This window comes from Lepidochelys kempii, chromosome 3 (assembly GCF_965140285.1).
Source record: "Lepidochelys kempii isolate rLepKem1 chromosome 3, rLepKem1.hap1, whole genome shotgun sequence".
In the NCBI taxonomy this organism is placed as follows: domain Eukaryota; kingdom Metazoa; phylum Chordata; order Testudines; family Cheloniidae; genus Lepidochelys; species Lepidochelys kempii.
In genome coordinates, this window is record NC_136382.1 from 127,829,473 (window position 1) to 127,842,109 (window position 12,637).

General features: G+C 45.9%; 1 protein-coding gene across 1 annotated transcript in view; it reads left to right on the forward strand.

Moving 5' to 3' along the window:
* LOC140909195 (centrosomal P4.1-associated protein-like) overlaps positions 1-12,637 on the forward strand; it is a 71,233-nt gene that overhangs the window by 19,519 nt on the left and 39,077 nt on the right. The window contains 4 exon segments of the mRNA XM_073337918.2: positions 5,399-5,644; positions 6,695-6,790; positions 8,107-8,248; positions 12,044-12,134. Coding sequence (XP_073194019.1) covers positions 5,399-5,644; positions 6,695-6,790; positions 8,107-8,248; positions 12,044-12,134 — 575 coding nt within the window.

The window sequence follows — 12,637 nt, forward strand, 5'->3', positions numbered from 1 at the left end:
AAGCATCAGCAAATAAAATGTACTGTGTACTACATATGTGTGTATATTTATATATACATATAGATGTGTGTACACAAAACCACACACAGAATAGTTTCCTGAACATGAAATCTTGGCCTGAACCTGCACCTCCGGTGAAGCACTGAGCACACAACTCCCAGTGAAACAATGTGAGTTGAGGGTGCTCAGCCCCTTGAATGATCTGGCTCTATTTATGCTTTATAGATGTAAAACCCCAGAAAAGTGTTGTGTTATTTAGCCTGCCATGGTACACACATGTCACTATTATGTTGCCATCTTTTTTAGGGAAAAGAAAAGACGGTGACTTACTGAGCAAATCAGTATGCCAATAAGAGAGATGATTCCATTTTAATGTCTACCACTTTTATGCAGCTAAAAAAAGGGGGGGATGGCACGTTTCTGTGTGTCTGAACAACGGTACTTCAAGTCTCATTACTAATGAGTCATTAGCACTGGATTAAGTGACACTAATTATACTGCCGTTCCCAGAGAATATACTGGAAGTGCAGTAACATAATGTCACATGATTTCTTCCCCAGTGTGCTTAAAATGACTCCAGTTTCTGAAACTGAAAGTCATTGAACATTTTTTTTAAAAAAACCCAAATGACACTTCTCTCTCTCTCTCTCTCTCTCTGACCCTTTTACTTTTTCTGTGTGTATACACACACTATCTGTTTTGTTTTCTTCTTCAGTACCCTTCTCCTCATAGGCACTGACTCTGTGGGAACTCCAGGGCCAAGCTCCCCTCCCCCAGAGCCTCCTCCCTGCCAGCAGCCCCGCCAATCAACTCCTTCCTTTCCCTCCCAGCGCCTCCTGCCCACCATGGATCAGCTGTTCTGCGGCGTGCAGGAGGCGCTGGGAGGGATGGGGAGGAGCAGGAATGGTGCTTGCTCAGGAGAGGGATGGGACTGGGTGGGAAGAGGCAGGGCAGGGGTGGGGTTGGGAGGTTGGGGGAAGGGGTAGGGTGGGGGCAGGGCCTGGGGTGGGAAGAGGTGGGGTGCAGGCTTGAGGGAAAGGGTGGAGTCAGGCTGCGGCCTAGGACTGAGTGGGGGTTGAGCACCCCAGGGAAAGTTGGAAGCTATGCTTCTCCTAGAATTGCTCAGCTTTCTCCACAGGACTGACTGCTTTCTCCAAGCCTTTCAGAGGGTAGCAGTGGGAAGCACACTTGATTGGTGCTTCAGAGGGAGAGAGTCAGCCAAATGCCAGCTGCTCTCTTTTCCCCTGCTGTGTGCAGCAGGAGTCTGTAATTGGCGAGCTCCTATCTAGGAATCCAGGAGCCACCCAGAAATCCAAGGGAAAAGCTATGAGTTCCTGGAAAATGTAGAACAGGTGGGGAGATGCTGAGGTGTCTTCCTTAATTCTGGGGTGCTCCAGAGGCTGGTGCAGCCCCAGGTACAAGTTAGAGCAGCCCCAGAGTGGCCTATGCTGTGGGCTTTGCTGCAGTCTAGAGTATCTGGAGCACAATGTCCTCTAGCCATCCCCCTTCCTGATCTGCTCCTAGCCATGTCCCTGCGCCAGGGACTGTGTGTGAGGGTGGTGAAGGGCTCTTGGCCCTGTGCTGGGATAATTTCTTAGAGGGGTATTGCAGACATTTCATGCTGTTGCAGTTGCTTAAAAGGGCAGAATCTGTCCCCACGCCTCACAATACCCACTTGAGGTGCTGTAGGTGAGCAGTGTCCCTCTTCCGAGAGTCTGCTCCAAGTGTTGAAGAAGAAGGCTGCAAGCTGGGAGTGTGCACAGGAATTAAGTGGAGCTGTCAGGGACAGTTTGTGAGGGGCGTGACAGGATAGAAGAGACAGATGGGTGAGGAGAGGAAGAATTTAGTCGGGGCTGGTCCTGTTTTGAGCAGGGGGTTGGACTAGATGACCTCCTGAGGTCTCTTCCAACCCTGGTCTTCTACGATTCTAAGTGCCAGTGGCTGCAGTAGGCAACTAGCTGAGGTTTCGGTAATGACAGAGAAGAGACAATGAATCTGCGAAGTTACAGTTTACAGAAAGATGCACTATATCTGTCTAAGAGGAAGGCAAGTCTTCAGTATTCTTGCCAGCAAGTTAAAGAAGTATGGATTGGATGAATGGACTATAAGGTGGATAGAAAGCTGGCTAGATTGTCAGGCTCAATGGGTAGTGATCAATGGCTCCATGTCTAGTTGGCAGCCAGCATCAAGCGGAGTGCCTCAGGGATCGGTCTAGGGGCCGGTTTTGTTCAACATCTTTATTAATGATCTGGACAATGGGAAAGATTGCACCCTAGGCAAGTTTGCGGATGACACTAAGCTGGGGGGAGAGGTAGATACACTGGAGGGTAGGGATACAGTCCAGAGTGACCTAGAATTGCTCAGCTTGGAGGGTTGGGTTAAAAGAAATCTGATGCAGGACAAGTGTAGAGTCCTGCACTTAGGACAGAAGAATCCCATGCACTGCTACAGACTGGGGACCAACTGGCTAAGCAGCAGTTCTGCAGAAAAGGACCTGGGGATTACAGTGGATGAAAAGATGGATATGAGTCAGCAGTGTGTTCTTGTTGCCAAGAAGGCTAACGGAATATTGGGCTGCATTAGTAGGAGCATTGCCAGCAGATCGAGGGAAGTAATTATTCCCCTCTATTTGGCACTGGTGAGGCCAGACCTGGAGTATTGCGCCCAGTTTTGGGTCCCCCACTACAGAAAGGATGTGGACAAATTAGAGAGAGTCCAGCAGAGAACAACAAAAATGATCAGGGGCCTGGGGCACACGACTTATGAGGAGAGGCTGAGGGAACTGGGCTTGTTTAGTCTGCAGAAGAGAAGAATGAGGGGGGTTTGATAGCAGCCTTCAACTACCTGAAGGGGGGTTCCAAAGAGGATGGAGCTAGGCTATTTTCATTGGTGGCAGATGGCAAGGCAAGGAACAATGGTCTCAAGTTGCAGTGGGGGAGGTCTAGGTTGGATATTAGGAAACACGATTTCATTAAGAGGGTGGTGAAGCACTGGAATGGGTTACCTAGGTAGGTGGTGGAATCTCCATCCGTAAGAGGTTTTTAAGGTCAGGCTTGACAAAGCCCTGGCTGGGATGATTTAGTTGGTGTTGGTCCTGCTTTGAGCAGGGGGTTGGACTAGATGACCTCCTGAGGTCTCTTCCAATCCTAATCTTCTATGATTCTAAGTCATGACTTTCAGAGCACGGTCTGAGCAAAGAGCATGCAGCTGTCTGTGTGGCCAGGCCAAGCCATCTGTTAAGAACAGTTTCCATATGGAAATCGGTGTATGTGAGACAAAAATCTCAGGGTGGTTGGAACTTGGCTTTATATTGTATGTGAAATACAGTTAAATCCAGGGGGATTACTAGTGTGCTGAATCAGATGGGGCAGGACCAGACTCTGAGGGTAACAGGCAGTTCTAGCCATAGCTTGTAAGATGAAGGTCCTTAACCCCTCTCCTTAGCTAACATAATGTTATATATTATCTTTATACTAAAATACATTTTTATTTTCAGTCTCATGACCAATTATTGATCTTCTGAATGATTCCATTAACGCGTTAGTATAAAATGACACAATTGGGACAGCACGACAGGCCTTTTACCCTATAGATCAGCTACATTCTGCATAGATTTGCCAGGCGTCTGGTTTTTGACCAGAAAACGTGGTCAAAAAGGGACCCTGGTGGCTCCAGTTAACATTGCTGACTGGGCCATTAAAAGTCCGGTCTGTGGCGCAGCACCTGCAGACGCAAGGGCAGCGCATGGAGCCTCCCTGGCCACCCATGCGTCTAGGGGCTTCAGGGACCTGGCAGCTGCTTCTCGGGAGCCGTGGTAAGCGCCAATGGGACCTCAAACTCTGCACCCCAACCCCGTGCCACAGCCTGGAGCCGTCTCCCACACCCTGAACCCCTCATTTCTAGCCTCACCTGGAGCCCGCACTCCCAGCCCAGAGCCCATACCCCCCCCAACCCCCTACCCCATCCTGGAGTCCTCTCCCATACCCCAAACCCCTCATCCCTGGCCCCATCCCAGAGCCTGCACCCCCAACTGGAGTCCTCACCCCCCTCCTGGATCCCAAACCCCTGCCCCAGCCTGGTGAAAGTGATGAGTGTGGGGGAGAGCAAGCAATGGAGAGGGGGGGATGGAGCAAGTGGGGATGGGGCCTCAGAGAAGGGGCAGGGCAGAGTCAGGGCCTCAGGGCAGGGGTGGGGAAGGGGGCAGGGTACGGGTGTTTGGTTTTGTGCTATTAGAAAGTTGGCAACCCTAATTCTGCAGTCAGAGCCGTCCCTTGGGTACAGCAAATCGGGGCGACTGCTCCGGGCCTCACGCTTTGGGGGGCCCCACGGGCCAGAGCGATTGGCCGGCGCAGCTGGTCCTGGAAGTGATAGATTCGTCACTTCCAGCCCGGGCCCCGCATCCCCCTAGTGATGGCCTGTCATATGCTGTCTTCATACTGGGCATGAATTTTAAATCTCCAAGAGATTTACAAAACAAGTCAGGTGTGACCTGGTGCCTCTGCTTGCTTGCTTTCTCTGCCTCCCTTATCAGCTGTTGCTCCTTTGTTTCCCTGCTGTGCAACCAGAGAGGCAAAGAACAGGGAGCTAGGTTCCTGGCAGGGGGAATCTGTCTCGTAGTCAGAGCTATATTCTCTGGTGACAGAGGACAGCATTGCAGGTAAAACTGTCTAACAATTCAGAACCTTGAGTTCAAGTCCAGTATTCAGTATTCAGTGAGGAAAGATGAGATTGGCCTGGTCACCTAGTTGGAGCTGCTAGCCAGTATGGAATAGATTTAATTTATTATTTGATGTATCTCATTAGGAGGCATAGTCGCTTCAAAATTAAATATTTCAGAGCAGTATTAAAGTTATATCTAGAAGGTCTAGAAACCTCTTCTCTCCAGGTGCTCTACCCTGACACTAGAAGTGCTCATACTGACTGTCCCTATTCTGTATTTCTCGTGTCTCGGTGCTCTTTGGGAAGGCCTCCTCACTTCCAGCACTGCACTGAGAATGCTTCGTTCCCCCCTTTGGGAGCCATTGCAAGGCTTTTCTGTTTAGTCACCTTTTTGCCTGATGAGCTGGCCTCGAAGGGATGGAGGGCACCTGATTTTGTTTGCCTGGGGGTACTTTGTGAGGACCCTTTAAATGACAGTGTGTCTGCTGAGTTATGCTTTGATCTATGTTTAATAATTATGGGCATATAACTGTTGGTTGTGGTCGGCCTGGTTTAAACATTACAAATAAATCTTGTAACAAGATTCAATATTTTAGCATTTTGGCTGAACATGAAAACACCAGTAAACATGAAAAAATGAGTATTTTAGTACAGTGCCTGTTTAGCAGGAGTATTCTGGGTCAGAACTGGCTTGCCGTCCTATACCAGACTGACTTTTCTCCTTTGTTTGTTATTGCAGGCTTTTCAGTCTATCCCGGCACCCCTTCCCAGCTCGTTGCCATGGTGCCAACACTTCCAAGATTTCCTGCCACTTTATTTCCTGTCCAGCTCCCTTTCGAAAACTCTTCACCAGTCCAGAACAGCGGACATTTACAAACCAGTCCATCAATAACGCAGACTTCCCTTCAGAAACATTCCCCAGCGTCCTCACCCAACAACAGCTGCTCAGAAACCTTAGGGGAGCACCCACAACCTCCAAGTCCAGGTGGGGAATTAACCCAGGCACTGGAAATTTGCACCCAAGGACATTGTGCAAATCATGAAAGCTAAAATCCGTATGATTTTTGATGTGTTTTTTTGTTTTAAAAGCTTAGAAATAAAGTTTTAAACTCATTTCCCTACTAGTTTGAGATGATGGCCATGCTATTTCCAGTGCTAAACAAGTAATCAGAGGCTTGTTGATGTGGGGGGAACAGAAAGTAAATGTTAGATTAAAATAAAAAAGTTGAGTTACAGAGTGTAGGGAACATGGTGGTTTCCAGGAGAGGGACGGTAAGAAGGAACTGAGTGATATGGCTTCCGAAGGTGATAGATGCGTCTGCTTAGCCGAGGAGGAAGTCTCTGTGTTAGCAATCTCTGTTTTCACAGAGGCACATGGTCCTGCCTTAAAAGGGCAGGGATGGAAGCTCTGGTCTGGCTTTTTTTCAGTAACACACTGTGCTGTACTCATCCTCTTTAACAGTATTTCTCAACCTTTTTGATAACAGGGACTGGCTTGCTGCCTTCTGACACTGTGTCAGGGAAATCTCAGGGACTGGCGCCAGTCCACAGACTGGTAGTTGACAAACTGCTTTATAAGAAAACGTTGAGGAGTGAGAAGGAAGCAAAACCAAAGTGGCCAAAGAAAATGATAGCAAGAAAAAGAAATGAGAAACTAGGGTAAAGCAGGGAGAATTTATTATGGAGGGGATGAAAAAAGTGCAAAGGGTGAAGGCAATTAGATGCCAAGGGGAGAAAATATAAATCAGACCTTTGTCCTAGCTTCCTTTAAGTTTACTTTATATCAAGACCAGCTACAGCACAATGGTATGGTTTCCTGTTACAGTGGGAGACACCAAGGGACCCATTCAGCAGGGTATTTAAGCCGGTGCCTGACTTTAAACACGACTGATTAGGCATATTCTTAAATACTTCACTGAACTGGGGCCTAGTGGAAATTACGATGGGTGTGTTTTGTTAGGCCCTAGAGTTGAAAACTAACAACAAGTATCAAAATGTATATAAACTAAAAAAAAAGGTGTTTCTCTGACTATAGGGAAAGAGATCGAGCCATTATCTCGAAGTGATGGAAGCCCCACAAAAAAACTTTTCAGACAAGTTGCTCAAGAAGAGGAAATCACATCCAGCAAAGGTGAATTACAGGAACAGATCTGAGCAATATATTGAATTGCTGTAAGAGAAAGATGAAACATGCTAAGTGTGTTTTGGGAGGGTTTATGAAGAGTATTTTCTTTCTCCAATACGCTGCGCATTATGCATATTGTTTTTCCTCCTTTCCTTTTGAAACCTGTCGAGCTAGAGCAGCCTGTTATTAGAGTGCTCATCTCGGAGCTGTTTGTAAAGTTAGGCAGGCACTGTAGTAAGGCAAGGGAGACAGCATGGCCCAGTGCATTTGGCGCAGGCTTGGAAGCCAGGAGAGCTTGGTTCCAGTTCCAGTTCTGCTACTTAACTTGCTGTGGGACCTTGAACATGCCACTTGAACTCTTTGGGCTGTATCTCCATCTGGCGTACATTAGCACTGCTCTGTTTACTTCCTCTGGAGAGCCAGCCATAAACTAAACTACAGCTGACCACAAGGAGGAGTAACTTACATCTCCCTGCATTCTTGGTAAATCACCTACATTAAGTCATTCAAGCTAAATTGAGCTAGTTCTTAACCTCCATGAAACACTTGCAGATGCTTTTTCTCTAGGAGCAAAATACTCTCCCCTGCACAAAGCAGGAGTAGCTTGGCTTGGCATGGCGGGTTGGGATGGCTGTTGGAGAGGAAAACGAAGATGTCTTCACAGGGCTTCAGTAGCACTTGCTGTATTTGTGCTGTAAAGAGTGGACACAAGTTGCCAGCGATGTCATGTGTGTGAAACATGAAGGATCAAACATAGGCTCTTCTGTTCCCAGACCACAGAATTCTGTGATTTGAACTAAAGAAGTAATTCTCCATTGGTTGACACTAGTATTAGGCTTTTATCAAAGTGACAACCTGCCAGTTGTAGGGAGTCTTGCCGGTCGGTTCAGTTTGTAGAGTGTGGGGGGACTGGCACATTTCTGTGACAAAACCTCCTATTACAAAAACGATATGCAGCTCTTCTTGTGACCATTTAGTAGGCTAGCCACTAGGAGGTGACATAAATGCACACACTTGAGCAGGTTTAATTCTATCCTGCAGATAGCAATGCTGGATAGACTGCTAGACACTGACTAGCCAGTTAATTTCAGTTTTATACATTGAATGGGCATAAATCAATTCATTTTCACTTTTCACTCTTTGTAATCATTAGATTTAGGGATTAGAGATTCTTATGGTCTTTTGTGAGTCTCATTCTTCCATCTCGTTAAGTTTAAAATATTCCAGGAAGCATTTTCAAATATTAAAAAAATCTTAGAAGTTATAGAAAACTTGAAAAATGTCAAGGCTTTCTTCTTATGTCCCTCCTTACTGCTGTTTAGATGAAAGCCCACTAATGGTAGAGGCTTGTCCGAATACTTTGCCTGCCATTAAAGAAGAAGAGGGAGAGCAAACTGATGAACAGATTCCCCTTTCCTCTTTTGGCATAAAGATGGATGCAAGGACTAGAAACCTGGAAGACAGGTGAGGAAAGGGTTTAGTTTGTCATTTACAATGATACAAATAAAGCTGTCGGTGAACAGTCACTACTTTTCCTCACTTTTATACATATACAGTCCTAGGTGCTGGAACTAGGGGTGCTGGGGGTACTGCCACACCCCCTGGCTTGAAGTAGTTTCTATATCCAGGGTTTACAGTTTGGTTCAATGGCTCTCAGCACCCCGACTATAAAAATTGTTCCCGCACCCCTGTATACAGTAAATTGCAAATGCTAGCATATCAGTGGGGTATCACAGATTATGAGATTAGTTTGTGTGCATGGGCAAAGTTGGGACAGATCCATGGCTCCTTGATAGGACTGCCAGCTCCAGAGCAGAAACACCAATGACAACATTCAATCACCTCCTAGAAAAAAAGCCAAATGGAGGAGGTATGGTTGGAGGGGGCCAGACGCCCTGAGCACACCAGTGTAAGTGGATATGCAGGCTAACCAGCCAGAGAAAGGAAATAAAGTCCCAGTGACGGGCCTCTTCACATCCCTTTCACAGGGTTTCCAAACACACCAGAATAGATCAGCTCAAACTACTGGTTAATACCACCCCCGGCCCAGGCCTTTTCAGTTTAAGGCAGCTTGGAGGGGAGAAGAATGTTGTACAGAGCTCTGTATTCTAAGTTGCCCAGGTAACCGAAGTCCAATTCAGCATGTTATATACAATTGATTGTAAAAGTAAAAGATGGAGACCAAGACTGGTACAAACTGGACTGTTTACGTTAAAATAACTGGAATAAAGGGTCTTTAAAGCTCCTGCTAAAGTCACTGGCTGGCATCACTGAGCTGAATGATTCTAGAAATGGAAGGAAATGTTTGCAGTTGAAATCACCAACATGTGTTTTAATTGGTTAATGTTCATTGCCATCCATGGTCTGATATTGCCCATCTGAGCATCACTGAAAGGAACAACGGGATGCATGGACTGCAAGAAGCAAGCTCTACCATCAGGGGTTGCCGCCCTGTCAGGTTTAGGGATCCTGGGGTCCACCACAACACTGCTGGGCCTTTGTCAGTCTCATCTGCACAGGCATCCTCGCCAGACCCAGTTAAAGAGAGGGAACCAGATGGCATTTCCACTTCCACTGGCTTTGGCTAAATCCTGACCAACACTTGGGATGTGAACCTGCTGTCAACCCCTCCCGAATGTCTTACTTTCTCTCCCCCCCCCCGCCCAGCCCCCATTTCTCCTCTTTCCTATCTCTCTCCTTTTGCCTTCTACCTAATAAGACTGGCCAGCCAGGACAGCTCCACCTTTTGCTACACTGCTGTGATCCTGTGACTGGAAGGGCAGCTAAAAGCAATCCCTTAAACAGCCTGGTGCTGGTAAAAGTTAGCCAGGTATTCAAGTGGCTGATCAGACTGCGCTGCGCCTGTGTTTCGTCTAGCAGCAAGGTTGTAAGTGAAAATCAGCCCCACAGGCAGAAGCTGCCTTTCCTATCTTTACTGTTCCTTTCCCACCCCTTTCATGTGCGTTTGCCTTAAAGGAGACTGGACCAGACTTCAACTACAATAACTGCTCAAGATCATCTCAACTAACTTTTTCTCTTTTCCTCCCCAAAAAGGACCGCTAAGACCATAGTTAATGCCATCTAAAAGACTGTTACACATGGGTTTTGCCTATATAAGATTTTCTGTAACTAAAGAGAAAGGGAACAGGATGCACCCTTCCCACAAAACAGCCTCCTTTGCAGTAGCTTCCTCTTTTCTTGCATAATCTTGCCTAGATCAGCCATGTGATAGTGAGGAGCCACATAACTCCTTTCACGTCAAAGCACCCTTACACTTTGTCACAGGAAGACATTCCTAATAAAATAACCTAGAATTTCCCAAGATTCAGGATTGCCAACCACAAGTGTTTAAAAATAATAATAATGAGTCAGCCTTGCACACCGCAGATTGAGATTTTTAAAATGATAATTTTGTGGTTCTTGTATTTGCCTTCTGCATTTCAGGTTCAAATGTTCCAGCTCTTCTCCACAGTCTTGAGGGCTAGAAAACAGTTTTGTTTTTTTAAATGAAAGCTGAGATTCTCACAAAATCAGAGGACTCCTGGAGCTGAAGCTTTAAGAAAAAACACCAATACTGGCAACACTGAGATGCACACTACATACATACATACTTCTCACACACACTTTCTTTCACTCACTCCTTCTTCCCTGGGGCAACCCTAATTATTCCAGAAACATCTTTTAAATATTAGCAACTATGCATAGTTTAAAAAGCAGCAGGGCAGCAGAAAACAAGGAAGAAAAGGCTGACCCCTGTGGGCAAGAAGACTAGGGCTCATTTTTGGAAAAGCACCCTCCATTTTTGCATATATAAACACCTGCGCACACACTTTTCGAGCGCGAACACTTGCACGCACAGGTGGTAGCATGTACAAGGGCAAAACCCATTCTTGCCTTTGAAGGTATCAACTTTCACACGTGGGAATTAGTGCTTGAAATGGTGTCTGCAAGTGCAAAGTTTCCTGCGAACAAGTGAAGGCCAGTTTGAGGCCCTTTGAAAATGCAGCCCCTAGTTTCCTCAAGTGATTAAGCCTATGCATAAAAAAATCACCTGGTGCCTCAAGACGTCTCTTAAGCATTAGCTACAATTATAGTCATAATTTTACTCTTCATTGAGCTTCAGCGAGCTCCAGATCAGGCAATAATGTCATCAGCAAGCAAGGATCATCCACCTGGAAGGAGGAAGTAATGATAAATACTGAGATGCTTTTCTAAAGCAAATTAAGAAACATTTCCATATGTGTCCTCAGCACGCTAGTATTTTCACATCTTACATTGTTTTCAAGATTTGCTTTCCCTGAGACTTCAGAGACCTTTTAAGTAAGCTTGTAGATACATCCCGAATAAACTACTGAAAGGTTTACCTCTGCTTCACTACCCTGGTCTGTTATTCAGAGACTTCCATTTGGCCTTCCAATACATTACAGACATTCTTTCTCTCCCTTGCCAAAGTAAGGGCATGCTGTGATATGTCGCTTTTTTCACCAAATATTGCAGACTTCTCCCTCTCACTGCATTATTTTCTGCTGGAGCTGGTGCGGGTCTGGGACAAGTGCCTGGAATAAGCAGGCTGTGCAGGATTGGAAAATAGTCCAGCTTCTCAGATTTATTTGTCCTTCAGGCATTTTCCAATGTTTTAGAAGAAATTGCTGTCTGTCTGTCTGCAAAACATATATTCAGGCTCACACAGGATATTTTCAAGGTGAAAAGTGGATCCTGTAAGGATCCAGAACCCAGGTCTGTAGGGCTCCAGCTGACCAATGCTGCCCTGCCACTCTCTGGCAGCTATGGTAGAGACATGATCAGTGCACTGTAAACCTGGGAGACTATGCATCACAGGAAGTGCCATCCATGGAAGCCTCAATTAGCAGTATCCCTGTGACCTCTGATTGGTCCAGGAGGAGCACTATTTAAGAATTCCAGGAAGCTGTCTCTGCTAGTAGGTGGATCACTGGTTGACTATTATGACACACCTTACTCCAGTCCTGTCCTGCTCCCTTTCCTGATTCCAGCTCTAACCCTTGGCTCTGGCTCCTGGCTTTTGGCCCTGGCTCCATGCACTAAGCATGGGTTCCTATGTCCTGGCCCTAATAGGTGCCAGGTTATGTTTGATTCATTGCTCGGCCACTTCCCCCTTTTAAAAAATGCAGATTACCTTTGAAATTGGAACTAGAGGTCAGCTGTACTATAATTATAAAGAAAAATAGCTGGGAAGTTATTACATTTGATGCCATCTTATTCTTTGCCTTGACCAATCAGACCAAGAATTGGTGTAAGACAGAAGACTTTTGAAGAATTTGTTGAAGAACAACTTAAAGTGGATTCTCAAATAACAGACAGCCACGAGCAGGTACTGTATTATTGGCTGTATTGATGAAACTGTTCAGCTTGTTTCTACAAGTCCCTATGGGCTTAAGTGGTACATGGGACTTGTTCTGGTTCTTTGCACAAGGGTGAATTTCTCCCCTCACCTGTTGTTAATGCTAGAGAGGCCTAGACTAGCTTCCACAAATTAAAGCTGTGTCCCCATAAATGCACTGTGAAATGCTGTTTGCCTATGATATTGCTGACATTTTGTGAGCTGTTTAGTGTTCACAGTATCCTCCTCATCTAGGTACTTCATGGCCTATATTCTAGCCTCCTCCAGTTTATTTAAACTAAATTAGATCTCAGGATGACTCTGTTATTCCATTTGTCACCATTCCCTATCCTAAAACTGTTGGTGTTTGATAATCATGTCCCTCTTCTTTTTGTCTTTTCTAATGTGAATTTAGTGCTTCATTCTGCCTGGTGCTGAGCATGCTCATCCCAATCCTGCAAATTAAGCACATGAGTAATCCCATGTGCTTATTC